Here is a 25,892-nt window from a genome sequence, read left to right as displayed (position 1 = left end):
TATCATTGAGTCCAAGTGGATTTTTGTGCTAAATTTGAAAAGAATTTCTTCAGTGTTCTTGAGATATCATGTTCATAGGAAGGACCAGAATGACATCCCAAAAACATAATGCCTTCGGCCTCAGCTATTGCCAGTGCACTGCAGAGGAATTAAAATGGAATTAGAAATCCAAAATCACTGTAAACTTATGAGATGAATAGCATGAAAGCTAAATTTTAGTCTCACAACACAGTCATCAATACACAATAACACTTGCCCTAACACAGTGCACCTTCAAAGTGTCCTTGAATCTCATCTTCACCTAGGTCTATTTCATATTAATGACAGGAACATTCACCTCACACGCACACACACACACACACACACACACACACACACACACGCACAAAATCCATGACTAAAGGAGCTAGTTAGTCATTTCTTTAATATTTTTAGGTTCTCAGAGTTCTAACATGCTCCGTTACTGATGTGGAATTTTCTATATTGAGCAGAAGTTTGATTTTTATGAATTGTTTAAAAATGTCAAAAACAAATGGAGACTGATATCATTTGGTCAGTAAACTTACTTGTGTTTCTTGATCTCAATGATACCATTCTTTTTGTTTCCCAGCCTCTCCACTGGGTTTAGCCTGAGAGGAAAAGAAAAAGACATTTTAACTGGTTTCATGTCAGATGTAAAAATCCTGTGGATGTTCTGTTTCAATAAAACAGCAAGGAAACGTAACACACTAAAATTAAATGAGTCTAACACACGTTTTAATAAACTCAGCAGCAGTGTTCACACATGACAAGCTGGCGTATTTGTGTCAAACATCTGATGAATGACGATACCACTCACATCAGTAGGTGGGTTTTCATTAATTAAATCGGAACTGAAAATATTAATTTTGAAAGAAACTCCAGTTTATCGCAAAAATGTTTTTATGCTCTCATGAGGTGGTATTTCAGGTGAGGTCATATTTGTCCAAACTGAAATGGAAACATTTTTTTGGCTTTTATGGCTCATATGATGTGCAACACCGTGTGGCAGCAATGCGACTTTATGGATGCCATCTGTCATTAAACCCAAAGAAGAGGAAAAACTACAACAAAGTCACATCACATTCTACAAAACATGACTCGGTATGTGTGGACGGAAGAAGAGACCGAGATCTTTTTAACTCTTACAAGAGACAAAGACATTACACTGACATTAGATCAGCTGTATTGAGTGGCTGCAATAGAAAATAACCAGCAAATGTTTTGGACATCCATCGCCTGTCATGACCGTGGACCAAGAAGAAGGACTCAAATGCAAACACACAGACAGGTGATCCAAATTAAGGATTGGTTTATTAACAGGCAGGGTTCGGTACACAGGTAAGCAGTCAGATCAGGCAGAGGTATCCAGAGGTAAAAGGCAAGGTCAAAAGGCAAAACAGGGATCAGATCACAAGTCAGAATGCAATAGCTAGGAACAGAATGCTGGAATGCAACACAAGGTTACAAACAAACTAACAACAACACAGGGAAAGACAGTGAGTGATTTCAAAATAAAGCAGGATGAACAGAATATACACTATATTACCAAAAGTATTCGCTCACCTGCCTTTACTCATACTATGAACTGAAGTGCCATCCCATTCCTAACCCATAGAGTTCAATATGATGTCGGTCCACCTTTTGCAGCTATTACAGCTTCAACTCTTCTGGGAAGACTGTCCACAAGGTTGAGGAGAGTGTTTATAGGAATTTTTGACCATTCTTCCAAAAGCGCATTGGTGAGGTCACACACTGATGTTGGTCGAGAAGGCCTGGCTCTCAGGCTCCGCTCTAATTCATCCCAAAGGTGTTCTATCGGGTTCAGGTCAGGACTCTGTGCAGGCCAGTCAAGTTCATCCACACCAGACTCTGTCATCCATGTCTTTATGGACCTTGCTTTGTGCACTGGTGCACAGTCATGTTGAAAGAGGAAGGGGCCCGCTCCAAACTGTTCCCACAAGGTTGGGAGCATGGAATTGTCCAAAATGTTTTGGTATCCTGAAGCATTCAAAGTTCCTTTCACTGGAACTAAGGGGCCAAGCCCAGCTCCTGAAAAACAACCCCACACCATAATTCCTCCTCCACCAAATTTCACAGTCGGCACAATGCAGTCTGAAATGTACCGTTCTCCTGGCAACCTGCAAACCCAGACTCGTCCATCAGATTGCCAGATGGAAAAGCGTGATTCATCACTCCAGAGAACGCGTCTCCACTGCTCTAGAGGCCAGTGGCGGCGTGCTTTACACCATTGCATCCGACGCTTTGCATTGCACTTGGTGATGTGTGGCTTGGCTGCAGCTGCTCGGCCATGGAAACCCATTCCATGAAGCTCTCTGCGTACTGTACTTGGGCTAATCTGAAGGTCACATGAAGTTTGTAGCTCTGTAGCAATTGACTGTGCAGAAAGTCGGTGACCTCTTTGCACTATGCGCTTCAGCATCCGCTGACCCCTCTCCGTCACTTTACGTGGCCTACCACTTCGTGGCTGAGTTGCTGTTGTTCCCAAACGCTTCCATTTTGTTATAATAGAGCTGACAGTTGACTGTGGAATATTTAGGAGCGAGGAAATTTCACGACTGGATTTGTTGCACAGGTGGCATCCTATGACAGTTCCACGCTGGAATTCACTGAGCTCCTGAGAGTGGCCCATTCTTTCACAAATGTCTTGTTTCACAGTCTGCATGCCTGAGTGCTTGATTTTATACACCTGTGGCCAGGCCAAGTGATTAGGACACCTGATTCTGATCATTTGAATGGGTGAGCGAATACTTTTGGTAATATAGTGTATAACATGAGACAAAGAATAAAAGAAAACTTAACTTTACGGGCATACATTACATCGCCATGGTTATTGGAAAGTTGTCACGGTCATCTCAGAATTGTGTCTTATTGAAATTTTAAAAATTTCGCTTAAGTTTTGCGCGAAACTGTAATGGAAACCCACCTAGTGTGACTGCAACATGATCATCCAGACATTATCCTAAATGACACCAGCCAGTCTGCTTCACACCACTAATAACACAGTGACTTCCTGATTATCAGTCATAGAGCAATGTTATCCTCATATCTGATGGTGCTCTTTGATTCACCATACTTGCAGAGTCTCCTGATGAGGTCGTCTGGACGCTTGCTGATTCTTTTAGGGAAGTCCACCTTCTCAATGCCATGAAGGACCATGGTGTAAACCTTTATGGGGTCTGAGCCAGCAAAGGGTGGGCTGAAAAAAAGGTTTCAGAATTTCCTGTTTATTGCAAAAGGTAAAAATTAAGACAATACTGTCAAAAGGATGAGCTCACCATTTGGAGACATACGTTGATTGCCTTCTGTCTGAGAATGTAAGTCCAAAATCAATTACATGTCACATGCATATTTTTTAACTGTGAACAGATCATGTCTTTTCCCTGCTTCCAAGGTTAATGCTAAGCTCAGCTGACAGCGTCCTACACAGCTTAATATCAACACAGACATTACTGACATCTTCTCATCTCATGCTCTGCATGAAAACAAACTTTTCATCAAGACCATGAGATTAGAGCAAAGACTTTTTCTCAAAATGTTGATTTTTTCTTTAAAGGACACAACACAATATTAACTGACAAGGTAAGCTGTAATGCAAGCATCGGAGAATGCTCACCATATGGGTACACAAATGATGAGCAAAATTATTGCACAGTCAAGCTGAAGTAAACAGCACCAGTTGAGCTGAATGACAAGTGTATTTCATTTTATTTATAAGCACAGAACTCTTTGGAATATGGGGTCAAAAAAACAAAGGGCCCTATTTAGACTATCTATAGCGCATGATCTAAAGCACATGGCACAAATGCGTTTGGGGCGTGCCAAAGTCCATTTTGCTAGTTAAACGGTGGATAATCTGGGCCCCAGGTGAATCTTGCTATCTGAATAATCCGCCCATTATATAGCCACAAAAAGACTGCGCCTTTGACTTCAGAGCAGCTTTCATTTGGTCAATGGCGCATTCGTTTTCTGTTGTATCAAAATAGCAATCCAATCACACCTCACTTTAAGGCCCATTTTACACAGTGCATCATGTTGTTTTTTGTTTCAACGCCCATGTTATCATATTAGAGCGTGCGAGCAGAGAGAGCAGAAAAAGACAGTGAAAAATGTGTTTTTATTTTTAATTTTGTTTTTATTGTATTGATTATATTGACTCGATACCACTTATTACTGCAGTTTAAAAGTCTCTCTCTGTTACAGAGATGAGGCAATACAAAGATGGCTGTTTTACTCCAATTTCCCTGCTTCCCTTTCAAAATAAAATAAATTTTGAAACATTTACATGACGGGTTATGGGTTGTCAGCTGTGCAGGAGCTTGCACGACTTCATAAATGCTTCAGCACTTCTGTCTGAAACAGTCTGTCTGAGGTTATATCCCGCCTCCTGGAAGCCCAGTCTGCTCTGATACGTCAGCTGGCTCTCTCTATGCCCATTGCACTGGGAGGCCGCATTGAGGCACGCCTGCCCCAGAGCACCAAAAGAATTATAGACATGTTGCTGCAGTGGAGCAGTGGGGTCATATGTTTATCCATCCTGCACTGTGTTTTGGCCAAGAGACAAGAGAAGAACGAGTGAGGGAGACAGTTGTTGTATTGTGCTACTTTTTGGTCACAGCCCAGGCTTCCTGGAGGCTCACCAAGAAGAGCAAGAGCGCAAGAGCAAATCTTAACTGTAGCAGATTATACCTCACAGACTTACTTTCCAGTGAGAAGCTCAAATATGAGGATTCCCAAGGACCAGCAATCAGCTCCGAAGTTATGGCCTTTGTTCATGATGACTTCTGGGGCTACGTACTCTGGAGTCCCACAGAATGTCCAAGTCTTCTTTCCGAGTCCGATCTTTTTAGCAAAACCAAAATCTGCCTGAGGAAATATGGAGGAAATAGGAATGTATCTCAGAAATTTTGCTGATAAACAAAGGTCTTCAGTCTATTATCACAAGTGACTTACCATTTTGACATAACCCTCAGCATCCAGCAGAAGGTTTTCAGGTTTCAGGTCTCTGTAGACGATGCCCATAGTGTGGAGGTAATCAAAGGCCTCTAAGACACAACCAGTACAGAACTTGGTTGTTGGCTCATCAAAGTAACTCCTGATAGGTTTGAAAAGATCAACAAATTAATGGGATTCTATGAAAATCCACAGCCCAGACTAATGGCCAGTCTAAAGAAAATGGCTGTTGATGTTGCATATCACGTATGTATATATTTATATATTTATATATATACACATAACAGCAGTGGATGGAAATGTGTATTAATTAGCCCTATGGAGTTTATGCTGGTGTGTTATTATCATTGTTATTATAAGGGTTCAAGCCCAGATGGGGCAGAAACATTCTGAGCTATTGCTGGTTTGTTATTATTAGGGTTCAAGTCTATCTTAAAACATGGCTATAAATGCGAGCTTAAATATGCTAGAACATAAAACTGTTAATGATGTGCAAATGCTTCCCTAGAAATTTGACCCCAATAGGCCACAAAGTGGCCCATCCAAAATAAAATTTTGGAAGGGCCAAGCTCCCCACAGTTTGGGACATATGTCCAGCTCAATGTGCTCTACAAAAAAGTTGCTTAGACCGTAAAAGTCCTTCAAGATGGAAAACGAAAAGTCATTCTTTTTTTGACTCTTTTAACACCAAGTTTGGGACACATCCTTGTGGTACTAAGACAAACATTTGTTCTATAAATGAGCAAGATCAGTAAAAAAACCATGGCTATCATGAATCAAAAAAACTTGGAAAAGAGCAGGGCTTAGCAGTAAATTAGCCATGATTCATTGACAGTTTGTCCAATCATCATAAATCTTTGAATATTACTTCAGTATGTGTTGAGAAACAGACATGCCAAAGAATTTTGAGCCCAAGCCATAAGAAGCACTGCAAGTACCACAAAGTAAAGTGACATAATGATTGGTGCATGTGGACATGGCCCATTTAATATAATATGCTATATCATGCCTTTGCCCAATAAACGTGAGCCGGAATGAGCTACTGACATGAAACCTGGCACCATAACTGGAAATGATGTCCTAGATATGATCAGCTATAAAAAAGTGAAATCTTTGACAGGTCATATCCCTCACACTGTGAGTGTGATTGACTTGAAATTTGACATACATCTACAACTCATGTGATCCACAAAGAAGCCTCTTAGTGCGTGGTTCAGAAAGAAATAGGCCAGCCAGGCAGTTCCTACCCATTTTCCCACAATGTTTGGAGGAGACTATGTGCTGTTGGAAGAATCCCTTTTCTGCTGCTAATCCTGTCAAGGGAGGGTCAGCCTTTGACTGTGTGGGCATGAAGGAAAAAGGTATCTACCATATGTCCCCAGTTGAACCCATGGTAGCCTCTCATCTACACCCCACTCATAGGTTGACTATGTCTTCCTCTGGCCCAACACTGCCCACCAAGGCAGTTTGCCTACAGTCCTCCATGACTGATAGATCCTATAAGTTGGTTGCCACGTTAGTTGGGGCCCTGAACACCTCTTCTCTACTCCTGGCATATCAGGCTGAGCTGTAGGAGCAGATGCATGCTTTACTAGTAGGTCAGTTGTGGGAGGAAATGTGTGTCGTTACTGACCATTGCCTCAACCTCACCAAGTGTGCTGTCCAGTCAGCGGGGAGGACTATGTCCACCATGATTGCCCAGGAATGAGACTGAAGGCTCAACCTCTCAGATCTGTCTGACAAGCAAAAATGTGACATTCTGGATGAGGGTGTGGACCCAAATGGGCTGTTCGGCACCGCTGTTGCAACCATGCAAAAGTGGTGTGAAGAGAAGAAGAAAGATGGAAGGGCCCTGCAACTTTGCCTTCCAAGGAAGGCTAAGGCCACATCCACCCCTCACTGTGCCCTCACTCCAGCAGGCCAGCGACATGGTCCTTAAGGTTCCCAGGCATCCAGCCCCTCAACCACCAACCCAAAACCAACCCAGGCCACCAAACAAGGGGCCCTACCTGAGGGAATCTTTTGCTGCATTGGCGGCCGAGGGGAACCCCCAGCCCCAATCTTCACCCAGGGTGCAAGGAGGAGGAAACGGACCTAGCAGGAGTGTGCCCTCCATGTGGCGTGCAGAGCCTGAGTTTGGCCCTACTGCTCAACACCACACAAAGAGGAAGAGAGACTGTTCACCAGTGGTAGCTGTTCACATGCTCCCTGCATGTCTCAGAAGCACACTCACATGTCCCAAGTCAATAAAGCTGTCCCAGGTGCAGCCAGGCATGTTGCCAAGCGCACTGGTAAATACAAAAGAATGTACACTGTTGGAAAACAATGTGAGAGTGAAACCCTTGTTGTCACCACAAGAAAACCCACTTTCTGGGGTGACTGGCCACATCAGCACTTCGCCAGTGCAGGCCGCCCACACTGAGCCCCCTGTGGTGTACCACACTGCTCCCCACCAGGGAGGCGCCAGCGCACCTCTGGTGGCAGGGGCTACTGTGTTAGCGTCTCTTTCTGCAAAAGAGTCGGCGAATGTGTGATGCATCACCTCGGGTGTTCAGAACAACAGACAGAGGATCCAGACTTCAGTTTGCAATCGCCCCTCCCAGATTCATGGGTATAGTTTTTTCCCATGCTCAGGGGAAGTCCGCACAGATACTCCAAGAAGAGATGAAAGGTTTGATGGGGTTGTGCCTTTGGAGCAGAGCCAGTGTGGCTTTTACTCAAAGAACTTCCTTTCCTTTTTGTTTCTGTCAGCACAATCCAAAGTTTCATTCACATCTAGTAAAAAGGGAGCAAAATATGAGACTGAACATGCAAGTTTGTGTGAGTGAGTGTTATTAAAATGCTGCACACATTGTAATGATGAAACAATTGTGTGGTTGTCCACTCCTTCTTTAGACACAATTATATCTGATTGGGGAAGGGGTTTGAATTCAACTACATTTACTGTCATTTTTCCCGTTATGCTATGGCTCAAATTGCTGTGAGCTGGAATAAGCTAGAATCATTAAACCTGGCCCCAATAAGTGGACATACATATTGTTGTATATTGTATACATCTGGCGATGATGTATGTGCATAACAAATTTTATTCTAGGTGATGCACCATTTGGCGCTCTGGCCCCACTAAACCAGCACAAACTCAGTAGGGTTCTGTAACTTTGGGGCTTGAACATCTTTTAAGTGGATTGTATATAAAATGGTATCTTTATATGTTCCCGCTGCTAATTATTATCCTAGTTTATATTCTAGTGTTTTATTGGTTTCCTTAGATTTTATATTGTAGCATGTAGTGTTGTATTGTAAAGGGACAGCTTGTTTTTTGCATAGCAACTGGTGTATCATTAAGCCTCTACACTTGGAAATTGTCTAAAAGGAATCATTTGGGGTATTTAAAGTGGGGCTGCATGAGATATTACATACACTACATAGATAGCACTCAATGTGCTCAGCAGTGCTCTTCAGAGTCTCTGTGGTTTATTTGGTGGTGGTTTTATACAATCCTCGAAAAGAAATGTTCACTGCAAGTGTCTATATTCAGCATAGACACAGCAGTTTTCATTTCTTTCTTTGAACAGCCTGCAAAAACACAAGTGTGTGTCCTCTTAGAAATCTTTAAAAAGGTGAAGATTTGTTTTAGACAGATCACGCAAAAGCACTTTCTGACCCAAACAGCTGACCGGTAGTTTAACAGACAGCTGTGCAAATGTTGAGTTCTGCTTTAGAGAGCAACCAATCAGCACGTAAAAATCTAACCCTATACCTGCCCTGATGAAGGCTCTTTGTTGGCCGAAACATATTTGCTTTAACTAAAGATGAACTTGTTATCTTGCTGCAGTCATGTAGTAGATGTACATTTTGACATCTGTGGTAAAGATGCAACAGACTGGAAGCTCAGCCTGTTCTCAAGTTCCTCTTTAAATATCAATTGTGAATGTGTTCATTTAGAGTTATGGATGTAGTAAATGACCTACACTCACATGTCCCGCAGCACAGTCCACAGCTCTCCACCAAGACACGCCTCCAGCAGCATGTAGACAAACTTATCATCCCGAAATGTTCGGAATAACCTGAAATATATGTACAGGTAGCCCAGAGACTCTTTGTTAGGTACTGTTTTGCACTGTAAACACCTCCTAATCCACCTGTTAGAATACTCAGAGTAACAAAACAAAATATAGCAGCTGGTGTGATTCTTGGGTTCAACCCAGTATGGACTATTACAAGTTAATAGCTGCAACGGATCAAGACCTTTAACAGTTCATTACATTAACATAAAAGACAATTCACAGGTTTTATGACTCAGACAGATGCCAAGCCGAGCCAGTCTCTGCTTCGGAACACCATCATTCCCATTGGTCAACTGGAGAATATTTACATACTTTAATAATTTAATTTTAGAATCCACAAAGTTTGGGGATGTTTGGGCAAACTGTACAAAATAATTCTAGACATGTGAATCCACATTGCTATGAAACAGGTCCACTTTTGTTCAGAGTCCCACCCCTTGCTTTTTTTTAAATTAGGTTTATTTGAGTCAGGGACGATGTATACACAATAACATTAGTCAGAAAAAATATGATTTGTACCATATTTAACTTACTAGCTAATTTCCATTTGTAGTCCCTGGGCAGGTAAGGGCAGCAGTAAAATACATAATAGCAAAGCAGTCTCACACACACACACACACACACACACACACACACACACACACACACACACACACACACACACACACACACACACACACACACAATGCGTTTGGTCAAATAATGATCTGTAGAAAAATTGGTAGTATTCTGACTTGCAGTCCAGGCCAAGATTTTAAAAATATGTTTTTCAAAATATTCAACATGGTGTGGTAGTGCCTCCTTCAGAGAAATTTCAAAATAATTATACACTAATGGTGCAACATTGTTATGAAACATATTCTGTCCTTGTTTTGGATTGGCATTGGCTTCTTGTATTGGAAATGCAATGTTGAAAATATGAGGATAATCATATGCCCACGACATACCTATAATGCACTTCTACTGGCTAATAAAGGGCCACCAAAGAAGTTAAGCACTGCAGATTAGAATCACTGATGTTTCAGCTTTTAAGAGGACTAGACTTTTGTGGCAAGCTCTAAAGTAACATATTCTCTGGACTTTACAGCCCATGAACATTGAAATATTTAAGAATTCATATTCTTCGATTTCATTTAACACTGAAAAGAAATTTAACAGCCAAGAAACTGCTTTACTAATGAGGAAGAAAGTGAATGTTAGGAGGCACACTGTACAAGAGAAGTGAGGCTGAACTTTTCTCTTTGAATGAATGAATGCTTACACAAGGCCTTTGTTCTTGAAAGTCTTAGTTCAGATAAATCACAGTGCAGTGGTGGGACCAGGGTCAGCAGCATTCTTCAGCAGGACCCTTAGCAACTCCACTGATTAACCAACAAACTGACTAGCCCCCATTTTATCATCTGTTTAGGAATACATAAGATGTGTGGGAGATTGATTCGTTGGTTAACCATTCTCTAGCCTCTTCTGTTCAATATCTTCATACTTCCACTAGCTCCGATTGTGGAAAACAAAAAAATGTCCCCTAACACCTTGCTCTTTATGAAACACAGAAACCTGAATATGTAATGATGTGTGTGTCTCACACCTGATGATAAACACAGAGTTTGTTTGCTGAAGGATGTTTTTCTCAGAGTAGATGTGCTCCTGCTGTCTGGTGTCCACAATGTGCTTCTTTTTGATGCACTTCAGAGCAAATGTGGTGTCCTCGTCCTTCAACTTTACCTGAGAAACAGCAGGGAGGAGCTCACTGATTAAAGCTCGACTGACGAAAACTAAATGCTTATTGAAGTTCAACATTACATGAAATGCTAATCAAACATAACGGTATATGTGTTGAATTGTTTGTATTAATTTATAAAAACATAAAACTTAGATTAAAATGAACCACCTTAAATGTTGAGGCTGCAGTCATAAAAACTGCATTTCCTCTAACAACAACTGGAGGATGTCAACCTGAAGAGACTCATGCTTGTTAGAGCCACCTTTTGCGGCTGTATAGGGTGGCGTCAGCTAAGTACCTGGCCATACAGAACTGTCTGCAGTGTTATGATATGACACCTGTCGCAGCAGCATGATATGTCAGTTAAGAACAACACACTGCGGTGTCAGTTGACAACATGACTGGATATTTCTGTTGCATCTGCATGATATGCCGCTGGATGTTGTCAGTTAAAACACTGCCGGTACTGGGAGTCAGAAATACTTTATTGATCCCCTGTGGGAAATTTTGGTTCATTACAATTGCTCTGATTCTAAGCATAGACATTATAGAATGCACAGTTAACTACCAGCACAAAGTATGTAAAATTATTAAATACAAAAATAGAAATACAGTAATAATTTAAAAAGTAAAACAATTAGCACTAGTATGTAATTCTTTAAAATTATAAATATGTAATTTATATCCCTTACATATATAAAAATAACATAAAGAGCATGAAAGTCCCTATAGGTGGGCAGGAGGGACGGTGGATGGATCGTACAAACCCTGGACTTTCATGTTGTCTGGTGTTCACTTCCCATCTATTCAATTCAATTCAATTTTATTTATAAAGCCCATCATCACAAAACGCAGTTTGCCTCAGAGGGCTTTACAGCATACGACATCCCTCTGCCCTTAGACCCTCACATTATCCAAGGAAAAACTACCCCAAAAAAACCCTGTAAATGGGGGAATTAAATGGTAGAAACCTCAGGAAGAGTGACTGAGGAGGGATCCCTCTTCCAGGACAGACAGACGTGCTATAGACGTCTTGAATAACAATTAAATCACAGTAATGACGAAGAGAAAAGAGAAAGAGAAAGCGAAAGAGGGAGGGGGAGAGATGCACAACAATAATGGTAACAATAGCATATCATATAACAATAGTGATAGATGGAAAATTACTAGAAGCACTCTATGACAGCATGTGATGTTAAATGCAAATATCATAGGTGTTGATAAGAGTCCCATGCGTATATTAATAGTGGAGGCGTGATGCATAATAATGGCAGTAGAAGGTCGCGTATCTGAATGCGATGTTTTTTTTCTCCACCTTAACATGTGCCTCTTTTGCCTAATTTTGTTCCAGCATTGGTTGCCATGTGTTGTTGCCTAACCACGTGCAGCGTCACCTCACCACTGCAAAGCCGCAACATGTGACGAGAACATAGTAGTCCTTGTTTTCCATGAAGTCATCATATTCATAACTCAAAGAGATAACGAGCATATTACTTTAAACAATGACAAGACCAGGGTTTGGCAAGAGGAATATATTGGGAGTAACCAAAATCCAGCTCAATAACTGAAAATATGAATGATGACAAGTGACAGATGGGGCATTACAGTGTTACTGCAGCTCACCAGTTCCACTCGTCCAAATCCTCCCATGCCCAGTGTAGCTATGACCTGAAGCTGCTGGAAGGGCAGGTGAGAAGGCAGGAGAGCAATCTTTTCCCTCAGCCTCCTTAGCTCCTGAGACTCTGCAGAGTCAGTCTGAGGAAAGTGGGGCCTGACAGAGGAATCATATGGGACATAAGGTTACATTTGGGCCCTTCTTGTTTTTTGGCGTGTTTGAGTCATTTTCAAACTAATCTTCAGTTTAGCTTATCACCAGACAAAATTAAAATGGAAATTCAGTAAAGACTATGGCCCATATCCACAAAAGGATTGTGCTGCTTTTGTGGCAGCTAAACCTGTGCAAATGAGAGAAAAAGATCCACAAATCACATGCAAAGGGTAAAATGCATGCAAACTGCATGCGGACTGCACTGCCAAGTAGACAAAACGGCATGGGTGCACCTGTCCCATTTGCATGTATGTAAATGAGAGAAAAATAAAAAAATTCAGCATGAAATGGCCTCCTTCTTATGCAAATAAGCTTTGTTGCTAATACCATCTCATTCACAAAAAACATTGCTAGTTGCCACAAGCAGTTACAGTGGCACAATTTAACGTCATTGAGACCTGTGTATTATATAGGCACAATATCTCTCTCTTCAAAGCACGCAAGCTTTGAATGATGTTGAATTGATATTGAGTGATATTAGGGGACTTATCTTTAGTCAGAGGGGGAAATCAAGTGGGCTGTGTGCTTATATCAGATTTTGAAATGAAACTGTTCTGATGGAGCTCAGGATTCATCCATTAGAGCTGCTTTAATAAAAACAATGTCAGCATATACACCTGGGATCTGTGTGTGACAGCCAACCTGTGTGGGTGAAAAGCAGAATATGGATCATTCATTACCATCATTACAATTTTTGTTCAGAATATGGGAAAAAGCCTGACACATTGGGAAAACATATGCTTACTCAATTAAATGCAAAAGAAGGCAAATTGTGCTCAGCTGCAAAACTTTGTGGGCCTGTTAGCACCTGCATATAATTATTGCAAATTCCCTCGTGGATAGGGTGTTGAAACGGGGCAGACTGCTGATTCTAATTCTGCGCAATCCATTTTTTGTGGATTTGGTCCAGATGATATGCAGTAAGTCAGCACCATTATCACCTTACAGGGAGGCTTAATGAATACGACACCGCTGCATATGGTTGTTGTGTTCCTCTGTCATTGTACACTTACAGTGCATTTCTCCTCTCATCACTCCTGGAAAGCTCTTCCACATATTCCTTGAGGTCAGCTTGAAGTTCCTCATATGTTCCCACCATTTGGTTGAAATTGCTGGAGAGGAGACAGCAGGGGGCAAAACCATAATAAAAATGCAATTTCAATGTTTTTATTCACAGATGTAGATACAGCAATGACTTTGGTAAATTTGGTAAGATTATGATATGATTCCTAGATGAGTTGTATGTATATGTGTGTGAGTGTGTGTGTGTGTGTGTGTGTAAAGAGAGATAGATATACTTTTATCTGATAATCACGTAAATATTGAAACCGACAGCACCGCTAGCGTTATACTGCAGATTAGCTGCTGTTGCTAATAAACTAAGCTACTACACTCAGGTCATCTGTGTGAGCGAGCCAGTGAGTCAGAGTCAATGCTCGCGTTCACTCGGCTGCATTCGGCTGTTGTTAATCACTTCTACGCATGCTCTATGGGCCAGTAGATCCAGGTATTTTACACTTTTCTAAACCCGGAAAAAGAGTTTTCTCTGCTTCATGCGCCACTGAGCTTGAGCAGCTCTCATAGGAATGAATGAGGCCCCGCCCCCACGGCTGTATCCAGACTTCCTTACAATACATTCATGCTCTGGCCCAGAAAGACTTTTCCCCATTTTGCTTAACACTGGGAAAGAGACATCCTTAAATCACTGGATATTTTTTTTTGAGACATATTGACTTTTCATTTTTATTCATTATTAAAACATTAAGTCCTTAAGACATTAAAGCTGCCAATATAGAGGTATTTCTCCAGACATAAAATGAACTTGCATTGAACCTGTGGGACTCCACTGCATGCATGTACATGTAACTCTTGGAGTACCTGACACAGCACAGGCTTTGTGCCGGCCGTAGTAATGGATATTTTTGAATCATAATTCATAATTTTTTACCATTTTACAACCTATCCATACACTATTGGCTGTAAAGCCTGTAATATGGACGCCTTACCATGTCTGTATCACAGACTATATATACAGTCTGCGGTCTGTATTCAAAGAAACGGTTATCAGTAAGCAGCACGGAGCTCTAGTGGCAGTTATTAAATGCTACTGAACGTAGTATTCACTTAAAGTTGAGCTGTGTAATAATACACGGGGTGTCACAGCCCCTGTCTCTCATTCCTCTCCTGTCACACTGCTGACTGCTCTGCTGGTAACGACTCCTCTGCCTGGCCTCGTCTATCCTCCTGCCTGCTCCCCATCGGTGCCTCTGCCTTCGCGGACTGCGGACCCCCCGCCTGCCTCCGACCACTCCTCTGCTCTCTCCCCGTCGGCACCTCCGCACGAACAGCCGGCTCTTCGGGCCACGGAGCTTCCTCCTCGTCGTCATCGGCTGAAGTAAGCTACTTCTCTTCCCCTCGTCTGAGCCCCAGAGACTGTGTGAGGGCTTTCAGCCCGAAGAACGAACTTTATTTTGTGTTTATTCTGTCTGCTCCGTACCTTGTTTGCTGTGGGGAAAATAAAGGTCATTACCAACCACACCCGTTTCATGGGGCAATGTTACAGGGCACAACCTTTTATTATATTTTTGTGGGAGCAACACATTTTGATTCTGTTCATTTAAATTCTCCGGTCGTGATTACGGAATGATTCCCTGATAAATTGTATATGTATTTAGGTGTGTGTGTGTATAGAGATATACCATTATCTGATTATCATTTAAATATTAAAACCGACAGCACCGCTGTCATTATACCGCCGATTAGCTGCTGTTGCTAATGAGCTTCGCTACTATCAGAGGAATGCTCGTGAACAAGCGCTGTCCGCTTCGAGCATTCGGGTCATCTGTAAGCGAGCCAGTGAGTGGAAGTCAGTGCCCGGGTACACTCGGCTGCACTCGGCCACATTCGGCTGTTGTTCACTTCTACGCATGCTCCATGGGTCAGTAGATTTGTTTAACACTTTTCTAAACCTGGAAAAGCTTTCTGCTTCATACGCTGAGCAGCTGTCATTGAAATGAGGCCCCGCCCCCGTGGTGGTTTAACCTCCAGATTCGCAAATTGAAACAAACATCGCGAAAATTTGAAAGACATTGGCGTTCGACCAAACTGGAAGAGTCCCGTTTAGTCTGGCTGGACAGTCTTAAAGTCTATAAGAAGGCCCTCCGCCATGCCAGGGCAAACTATTATTCATCACTAATTGAGGAAAACAAAAACAATCCCAGGTTTCTTTTCAACACTGTAGCCAGGTTGACTCAGAGTCACAGCTCTATAGAGCCCTGTATTCCTTCAGCCCTAAGCAGTGACGACTTTATGAATTTCTTTAATAATAAAATCATAACTATTCGAGATAAAATCCATCACCTCTTACCCTCAACTGACCTGACCCCGAACTCAGATAGCCTGATTATGGCAGCAAGGCCCGAAATTTATCTAGACCATTTCTCCCCCATTGACCTTCATCAACTCTATACTTTGGTTTCTGCATCTAAGCCATCAACATGCCTGCTAGACCCCATCCCAACTAAGCTCCTTAAGGAAGTTTTACCTTTATTAGACAACTTTTTATTAGATATAATCAACGCGTCTTTATTGACAGGTTATGTACCCCAGTCTTTTAAAGTAGCTGTCATTAAACCTCTTCTAAAGAAGCCCACTCTCGATCCTGAGATTTTAGCTAACTATAGACCGATATCTAATCTCCCCTTTATTTCTAAAATCCTTGAGAGAGTGGTTGCTCATCAGCTCTGTGACTTTCTCCGAGACAACAGTTTATTCGAGGACTTTCAGTCAGGCTTTAGAGTTCATCATAGCACAGAGACGGCACTAGTAAAAATTAATAACGACTTATTTATCGCTTCTGACACAGGTCTGGTCTCTGTTTTAATCCTATTAGATCTCAGTGCTGCATTTGACACCATTGACCATCAAATCTTACTGCACAGACTTGAATCCTCAATTGGCCTTAAAGGAACGTCACTAGCCTGGTTTAGGTCATACTTATCAGATCGTTCCCAATTTGTTCACATCAATGATCAACCCTCCGCACATACAAAGGTCTGCTTTGGAGTGCCACAAGGTTCGGTGCTTGGACCAATCCTTTTCACTTTATATATGCTTCCTCTAGGCAACATAATTAGAAAACATTCCTTAAATTTCCATTGTTATGCTGATGATACGCAATTATATCTATCTATGAAACCAGATGAAACTGATCAGCTATCTAGACTTCAAACATGTCTTAAGGATGTAAAAGCCTGGATGAGCCGTAATTTCCTGATGTTGAATTCAGACAAAACTGAAGTTATTGTTCTTGGCCCAAAACACCTCAGAAGCTCCTTTTCCAACAATTTAATTTCTCTAGATGGCATTACCTTGGCCTCTAGCACAACTGTAAGGAACCTCGGAGTTTTATTTGACCAGGATTTATCCTTTGCCTCCCATATAAAACAAACTTCAAGGACGGCTTTCTTTCACTTGCGTAACATCGCAAAAATTAGACATATCCTATCCCAAACAGATGCTGAAAAATTAGTACATGCATTTGTCACCTCTAGGCTGGATTACTGTAATTCCCTATTATTTGGTTGCCCAAACAAATCTCTTAGGTCTCTCCAACTGGTGCAGAACGCTGCTGCTCGTGTTTTAACGGGAAGCAAGAAAAGGGATCATATTTCTCCTGTTTTAGCTTCTCTGCACTGGCTCCCTGTGAAATCCAGGATTGAATTTAAAATCCTCCTCCTTACTTACAAAGCTCTAAATGGTCAGGCTCCATCCTATCTGTCACAGCTCATAGTTCCTTACCAACCCTCAAGATCACTGCGCTCTGAAAACGCAGGGTTACTTGTGGTTCCCAAAATTTCCAAAAGTAGGTTAGGAACCAGAGCCTTCAGCTACCATGCTCCTCTCCTATGGAACCATCTTCCATTTTCGGTCAGGGAGGCAGACACCGTTTCAACTTTTAAGGGTAGACTTAAGACCTTCCTCTTTGATAAAGCTTATAATTAGGGCTGGCTCAGGCTGCCTGGACCAGCCCATAGTTAGGCTGACATAGGTTTAACCTGCCGGGGGACTTCCTCTGATACGCTGAGCTCCTTTCCTTCTCTCAATGCCGCCATCAGAAATCATGCATGTCTGTTTACTGCATTGCCATGTGCAAGCTTAGCTTAGCTCTGTGATAGCCATGTGGTACTCTCACTACCTGGGGCTCGCGATTACAGAGCCTGGGTCTGTTGAACTGCACTACGCTAATCCTGTTGCCTCTCGGGAGCGTTCCTGCTCCCTTGTTTCCTAGTTTCCCTGGATCCTGGCCGTAACCTTGACTGTGCCTGACCGTGGTGATAGCTGTGCTGATGCTGCGACCCTGCCTTTGGTTGTGCTCGTGCTGTGGCTGTACTGATTCTGTGCCCCCCGCTCGCCCTGATCGTGGTCTGGTCCTGGTTGCGCCGATGCTGTGATCTTGCCTTTGGACAACTCCCTTTCACATATGCATGAGACTGTTATCATCTCTATCAACATCATCATAGAGAGCAATTACTAATTTCACACCTACCATTATTGTAATATGACATGCATCTGTTTCTATTGTTCTGTGCCCCCCCCCCCCCTCCCCCCTCTCTCCCCCCCTCTCTTTCTCTTTCCTTTTTTGCCATGATTGTATTTCACTTGCTATTTACGACATCTATTGCTCGTCTGTCCGTCCTGGAAGAGGGATCCCTCACTATCCTCTACCGCTCTTCCTGAGGTTTCTTCCTCTTTTTTTTCCCCGTTACAGGGGTTCTTTTTGGGGAGTTTTTCCTTGGGTGATGTGAGGGTCTAAGGGCAGAGGGATGTCGTACACTGTAAAGCCCTCTGAGGCAAACCTTGTTTTGTGATAATGGGCTATATAAATAAAACTGACTTGACTTGACTTGGTTGTATCCAGATTTATAATAGATCCATGGAGATTTCACGCCGCAGCCTTCTTCCTGGCTTCCAATGTGATCGCTGTTTTTGAGTGTTTTAGTTCGCTATAGTGCCCTCTGAGCATTTGTAACAAATCGTAAATAGTTTTTCTGGGTAGGGAGTTAGGTAGCCTAATATTGTCTTATTTGTTTTCATTCTAGGTGAGTTTAAAAATAAGATGCTTTTGTGTATTGTGTTAAGCCTCCCCCTGATGCCTATTTAATTTTTGAGAGAAATTAAACAATTGAGGATTACTATTTTGTTTTCTGGGTCATCATTTGGGAGAAATGAAGGTGGTTATTTTGTGTTATGTCAGGTATCCCCTAAGCCAGACATAGCATAAATTGGGGGCTCCTCTGGAAATTTCGTCCATTTTCGTTTTTGGTCGGGTAGCTTTGTGAATTTTTTCCGTATTTTTTTTCTGTCATATTTCTGGTGGGCACTCTGATCGTAAACTGGCACTATGGAGTTTGACTTGCACAGTTTTGTCAGACATCCCATGTTTCAGCAATATGATAAATGTAGAAAGTTGATTTAGTGTTCATTTTGTGTAACGTCAGGTATTCCCTAGGTCGGGCGTAACAACTGCCGGATGGCTTTTACATATATTGCATGTATTGATGTATGTCTGTTGCATTTGTCATATTCACCTTTATATGTCACTCCTTTTTGTCACATTATTTCACTAATAATAAGAAAGGGAATTCAAAAAAATGTGTTGTGGGATCACCAAAAACTGAAATTTAGCCAAAGCTAATTGCTTTATATATCAGAGGAAATCAATGACTGGGATGCGATTTATTTATTTGTATTTTTTTTCATCTTGACCCTCCTAGAAGCTATAAATATTTTTCCGAATCAGTCACCCCCTCCTCTGATAAAGTACAGACCCTTAGAGGGTTTGGGTCATGTTAGGGGTGTGTGGACACTGGAGGATGGTCACAGTGGGCACAGACCCCGCAGCCCCCCACCCTCTCTCTGGTTTTCCAACTCCAGGGGCCCCTGGCTTGACTTTCAGCCGCCTGGCTCTGTCCCACAGCCCATCAGCAGCCTCAATACAAGACAAAGTGAGCCAGGCCTTACTCTGGTCTGTTTCCATCCTGGAGCCCAGGCTCCCTCCACCTCACTGTGAGTCTCCTCAGCTGGGAGGAGAGCAAACAGCAGAGACTTTCCTTCAGTTAGTGGCGGTAGCAGCTCGAATACAGCCAGTGAAACACCAACTCCCTGAGTTAGACCCAGCGCTGTCCCTGTCCACCAGCCTTTACTGGATTAACCAGTTAGCTCTGGCTGAATTTAAATTGCTGCACTAGGTCCGTCTCTGCCTCTGCAGAGATGCAGGCAGCTTCTTTTATAGTGAAAGCAGTCTCACATAAGCCTGGAGTGAGGCAGACAGGAACTGCACTGTAGCAGCCAGTTAACAGGAGCAACTGCTGGGTCACAAGCAAATTAATTAATTACACAAATCAAAATCAGGTTCAGCTTGTGGCTCGATTTTTAATTTCCAATTTTTTATCTGAGCATAAAATCCAAAGTATGAAAAACGAACCATTGTTTGTTTTTTGGTATCTGATTTGCATTTTAAATTAAAAATCAATAGAACAAATGTTACAGTGTGGTGTCCCACATTATTCACCACAGGCTGTTGGTTCTTTAAGAGGCAGAGTTCAGAGTTGACAAGGGGATTCTGGGAAATGCAATTTTGGGGAGTATTGTTGCGCAGTTTTAGCTTTTACCAGCAGATGATTGGTGATCATCGATTTGGCATGCCAAAACAAACTCCCAATCATCTGTTGCTGCAGTTCTGAAGTGAAAGTAAATGGACTCAACTCAACTCAGTATCTTTGTCTCGTCCTTCCTGTACATCACAACACAGTTTCTTTTGCTCTGTTATATTTTGATATTTAAATTGTCACTTTCTGAATTTTGTGTTTCACATAAACAGATATTTTCATAATAAACTAGTGCAAAAAAAACAAACCCCTACCAGAATGCAGAGAATGAAAGCGAAACATATTGCCAGGCTTTTTCACTTTAGCTCTTAACCTCTCTGGCAAAAAGTGTTTTTAAATGACAGTTTTTCTAATAGAAAAAAAAATCTTGCCAACAGTTTACCCACATTGATATCACATGAAGTTACAATCATAATCAGTTGATGTAGAGATGCTGTGATTACAGGCCTTCACTCTCCTTTATCTCTATGAATAATACATAGCAGTTATTGAAAAAACAGTTTATGACTTTGGAAATGTACTTATTTACTTTTGTAGAGTTTGTGCTATTCCTTAAATGCCACCTTTTATCAGGTATTCAAGCAACATTTAACTAAAGGGTCTTGTATATGGGTCCATCTGTACATAATAGCATGCTTAAAAAAAATGCAGCTACTCACTCTCTGTCCACCACCAGGCAGTGTGTGTCATCCTCATTAGAGATGATGTTGGCTGAGCGAACATCCTCACTATCAACATACATGCACAGTTCAGTCAAACAAACAACACAAACCCAGAAGTACACAGTACAGTATACATAGTATACTGCAGTGTGATGTTGCATGCCTCTGTCAGCCCAGTGTGAGTTCAGATAAATGTGATGATGCGTGTGGCACAGTATGCTCTGTATCTGATGAAGAGAGCTTTCACTTCCTGTCTCATAAGTATCGCAATACTGCAACACAATTTACAGTTGTAACCTGAAAATTAAACTATTAATAAACTGTTAATTCTTCGTATTTTCGATTTGCCTGACTCACACTAGATATGCAAAATTATGTCCCATGTCTCCTTTGATTCTATAGACACATTCCGATGAATTCATTAGCCATACGTTAGCCTACTTTAAAACCATGTTTTTAAATGTATGGATTTGACTCGCTTTCATTTATGCGTTTCGTAGTGTAATGTATGTGTGGTGCTGTGTGCCTGTGGTTCTGCACTTTGTTGTCAGCTTTCTGTGAAGCTGCTGTTTGTACCTGATGAGAGCTTTTTCTCCAAAGTAGTCTCCAATCCCCAATGTCTTTATTTCCTGTGGTTCAGTCACCCCCTCTTTGCTTTGAGTGACTTTGACCTACAGATAGGAAAGATTAGAAGGAGACACAGTAACAGCTATTGTTTGTATTGTCACAGTGCTGTCTGTTGTTTTATCATTTGAATCTAAAACTGAGAAAATAATTTTGTAACTGTCAGACTTACTTTAAGTCACTCTGAATACAGGCTTTGAATTATTTCCTGAAATGTAGTTCCTCTGTCTGTCCGTCCATCCTATCTATCTATCTAGTGTATATATTCGAAACTTAATGTCATCTAAGAATTTTATATTTGCACTCATCCCCCTTTTTATTGCAACTGCTGCAAAATGATTTCCCTCCCTCAGGTCTAAGGTTATGATACCCCTATATCACAAAGCAAGTTATTGAGGGCAGATATTGAAGGTTGGCAATCCACAGCCATCCTTCCCTCTGCTTTCTTGTGGCCTTGCCATAAGTATGTTTTATTTAAGAAGCTGAGGAGTAAATCTGTTATTTAGTGCTATATTTGTTAAATCTATTTTTGTATACTTGCTTGTATTCTTATTTATTACCTTTTCTTCATTAAACAGACAGCCTGTTCAAGAGGAGATTTTGGGGAAATGAGTTAAGCATGCTGTTTCAGATTAGAAGTCCACAAGATTTTTCATTTGAGAATGTTTTACAACAGAAATGAAATTACTATGTGTAAATATTCACATTCCTCTTGACCTCTTTATAGGTCAGTTTTTGTTTTTTTATGGTCTTCAGAGATGATCATGTGAGCTTGCCTTGATGGTGAGCTACTCATGGCATAGTCCCCTCCTTCCAAAATGTATATGTGTAAAGTGTGTAGCCTAAATTCAATATTCAATAGTGATCCTTGGTAAGCTATGTTTAGGCAGTTGGACTAATTCAAATTACCAATTTACAGATAATCTGCAGATATTTTTGTAAACATTCTGTTATTGTTATTTAAAAAAAAAAAAAAATCATATCAGTGGCTTACTTTTTAGTCTGTTTTGCTGCATGTATGCAAAGAATGTGCTCCGAACCATGTGTAAGCAGATTATGGTATGTGCAGATTTTCATTGTGTTACCAGCAGTGATTTACATCTTACATATCTAGGTAATCACAGTGGGACTCTTTGCCCAGGGCTGGCAGGTCTGCAAGAACTCAGACTGAAAAAAGGCCTTGTGGTTTAATCTATCTACACCTAACTCCAACCTGCTTTGTTCAGGTTCCAACCAAATGTTTGCTTTCCATTGAGAAAATATGAAGGTTTTGAGAAGGCAAGTTTGATAAGATTGTGCAGATATCTCACCTCCCCTTTTACAATAATAAAGAAGGTGTTCCCTTCTTCGCCCTCTCGAATGATATAATCGCCTTTCTCAAAATGGTCCTGAAAAATAAAAGGTCACTCAGTTCTCTCACTTAGTTACAATCCCAAATGGTTTAGTCAGAACTTCATGCTATATGGAACCAGTGAAAAAATGTTAAGATACTATGCCAAAATGATGGTGAAGTGGAAATACTCACCACTTCAAGACAATCAACAACCTTGGCTAGTTTCTCCTCAGGCAGTCCTTGGAGCAAAGACACACTGAAAGAGAAACAAATACACATAGTCATTTGGGATCGATCATATAGAGCGAACTGAAAAAAATTGTAATTTTTTTGTGGTGAATTTCTATAAAACAAGTTGAAAATGTAAAAAAAAAACCTTGACCTGGGTTTCTACCTGATAATTATTAATGATTTTTATACCATGCAGTATTTTTTATTGATGTAACAATGATAGTTATACAATTAAATGATTGTCATTATGAAATTATGAAATTTTAAAAATTCAATTCAGTTCTATCTATAAAGCCTACAAACTGTAATTTGTCTCTGTCCTTGGATCCTCACAGTGGATAGCTGCCAATAAAAAACATTTATTTAGGAAAAAAACTGTTTAAACTTAAAAAATTGACAGAATTATCCAAATCAATGAGTTTGTGTTTGCACATGTTATTAAACGTAGACTATGTTTATGACAATGTGTATGACAATGTGTATGGCATTGGCTTGAAATATACAAACTTGGTATCCTTAAATATTACCAGCAGTTTTTACTGCATGGAGAATTTTAATACAGCCTGTCGTGTTGTCTTTGCAGCTTTTACCCTCACCTGATCATTTCTTTATTAATTCCATCCATCCATCCATCCATCCATCCATCCATCCATCCGCCTATTTGAGGTCACAGGGGCAGCAGGTCTAGCAAAGCACTCCCTCTTCACAGAAACACTTTTGTAGTGATTTGGAATTTGCACTCGTTAAAGTAAAAGGGGCACCATTCTCCATTTAAGAGAAAATAAATTTTAAATTTTAAAAGCTTCAACACATTATCACTTTAATCAATCTCACAATCTGTACCGTTTATCCTGTATACATTGATCTTGTTTCTCTCATGAAATAATCCACAGACAATGACTTGGCGATAAATGAAACCTTTTATTTATTTTGTAAGAATGATGATTAAATAGAGGAAGGGATATTGCATATAAAGTTAAACAAGTGAAAGGGAACCAAGGTAAGGTAGCCTTTATTCAGGTGATGTAAATCATTAATTATGGATGATAGTGGGTTGAAATATGTGACCGTATAGAGTGGGAATACTCGCTGAATAGTAAACTGAAATTTAGCAATTTGGTTACAACATTGCTATATGACATCAACTCTGATCAATAGAAGATGTTATTTCGCCTACTTTTTTTTTTTTTTAACCTGTCCTGTTCGGCAGCTTAGGCATGCAGTATGAGAGGTCTGGATGCCTTGAGGTGCCAAAACAGATTTGCTCTGCAAAGGAGGAGTCTGACATACTTCTTCCTGTTGCAGTCTGTACTGAGATTTATTGGCAAGGCTACCGGACAGCACAACGTTAGAGTGGATAGGGAGAGAGAAAAGAGAGAGGTTGGGGGACACAGAGGGGAGGGGAAGACACAAGAGACAACAAAAACAACAGCAACAATAACAACAACAACGACAATGAAAACGATGACAACAATGCTAACTACAATAATGACAGCTGCAAATATTTACAACAGTATTAATGGTGGAAGCAGGCAGGAAATGAGTAAAAAAAAGAGGAAAAGAAAAAATAAATAAATAAGTAAGTAATTAGAGAAAAAAAAAATTAAAATAAAATAGAATAAAGTAAATAATAAATAAAAAAAATAAACAAACAAACAAAAGACCCCCCCTCCCCCCCCCCAAAAAAAACAGACTGCATAAATACTTACCCAACATAACCTTGACATTGATAACATCCATATTTGTAACTGTTGTACGTGTGTGATTGTATAACAGTTGTGTGCTGTGTGTGCTGTGTGTGTGTGTGTGTGTGTGTGTGTGTGTGTGTGTGTGTGTGTGTGTGTATGTGTGTGAGGGTTTGTCATTGGATGTGGTTTGTAGTTGATGGGGGGGGCCGTAACAACACCCCCCAAACTCCTAGGGGCAAGCAGGCCAAGACCCAACAGCCCCCCTAAACACGACAGACCCAACACCACGTGCCCCAGAGACAGCCACGCACCCCACCCAAGGGGGAACAAGCAAGGGAACACAGGTCCCTCTGTGGGGGAAGCCCACAGAGGGACAAGGGACAGGAGGAGGCCCCCCGGTCCAGCCCAAGGCCACCAACCCCGGCACGATCTGAGCCCACAGCCACAGGGCCAACCCATATACCCCGTGGGGACCCCGTGGGAAGACGGCGGGGGGCCCCAGCGGCCCCCCACCCCCACCCCAGCCAGGGGCGAAACCCCAGGGAGACCGGGGAGAGCAGGCCCCCAGCCCAGCCAGAAGCCAAACCCTCCACAGGCGCAGACAGTGTCCAGACCATCCCAGAGCTACCCAAACCCCCGGCAGGGCAACCGCCACACAGCAGCAGGGCCCAAGCAACCACTCAGCCCAGTCCCGCACAGAGAGGCCGACCACCAACCCAGAGCCCACCCGGCGACACCCCCCGCAGCAGAACTGACGCACTACCCCAGACCACAGACCCCCTGTCCAGCCCTGCAGGGCCAGGGACAGAGGCAGTGGGAGACCCCCACCCCGCCCCCCCGCCGACCCCCCGTCCAACATGGATGCAGGGTGTATGCATGTGAAGGTGTGTGTATTTAGATATTTGTTATAAGATGTGTGAGTGACTACTGTGTAATTTAAAATGGGGGGAATGGCCAGGGCATGGGCGCCCCACCGCTGGCAGATGGTGGAGTCTCCCAAAATGCCCCACCCGCCCCCCATGCCCTCAGTGTCTCCTGTGCAATTAAAATTAAGGGGCGGTGCAATGACCAGAGCAG

The 25,892-nt window shown here is 41.8% G+C and overlaps 1 protein-coding gene across 1 annotated transcript in view; it reads right to left on the bottom strand.

Annotated features, from left to right (window-relative positions):
* Positions 1-25,892, bottom strand: part of LOC121954433 (cGMP-dependent protein kinase 2) — a gene marked incomplete at its 5' end in the record, with an annotated part of 72,740 nt that overhangs the window by 3,909 nt on the left and 42,939 nt on the right. Inside the window, 12 exons of the mRNA XM_042501930.1 lie at positions 567-629; positions 3,116-3,238; positions 4,742-4,905; positions 4,993-5,134; positions 8,970-9,059; positions 10,645-10,781; positions 12,403-12,550; positions 13,621-13,719; positions 20,937-21,005; positions 21,516-21,610; positions 22,874-22,951; positions 23,089-23,152. Coding sequence (XP_042357864.1) covers positions 567-629; positions 3,116-3,238; positions 4,742-4,905; positions 4,993-5,134; positions 8,970-9,059; positions 10,645-10,781; positions 12,403-12,550; positions 13,621-13,719; positions 20,937-21,005; positions 21,516-21,610; positions 22,874-22,951; positions 23,089-23,152 — 1,272 coding nt within the window. The remainder of the gene's footprint in view (positions 1-566; positions 630-3,115; positions 3,239-4,741; positions 4,906-4,992; positions 5,135-8,969; positions 9,060-10,644; positions 10,782-12,402; positions 12,551-13,620; positions 13,720-20,936; positions 21,006-21,515; positions 21,611-22,873; positions 22,952-23,088; positions 23,153-25,892) is intronic.

Source organism: Plectropomus leopardus, chromosome 15 (assembly GCF_008729295.1).
Source record: "Plectropomus leopardus isolate mb chromosome 15, YSFRI_Pleo_2.0, whole genome shotgun sequence".
Lineage (NCBI taxonomy): Eukaryota > Metazoa > Chordata > Actinopteri > Perciformes > Serranidae > Plectropomus > Plectropomus leopardus.
The sequence above is the reverse complement of the archived record's forward strand: the minus strand, read 5'-3'. Positions and strand labels throughout refer to the sequence as shown.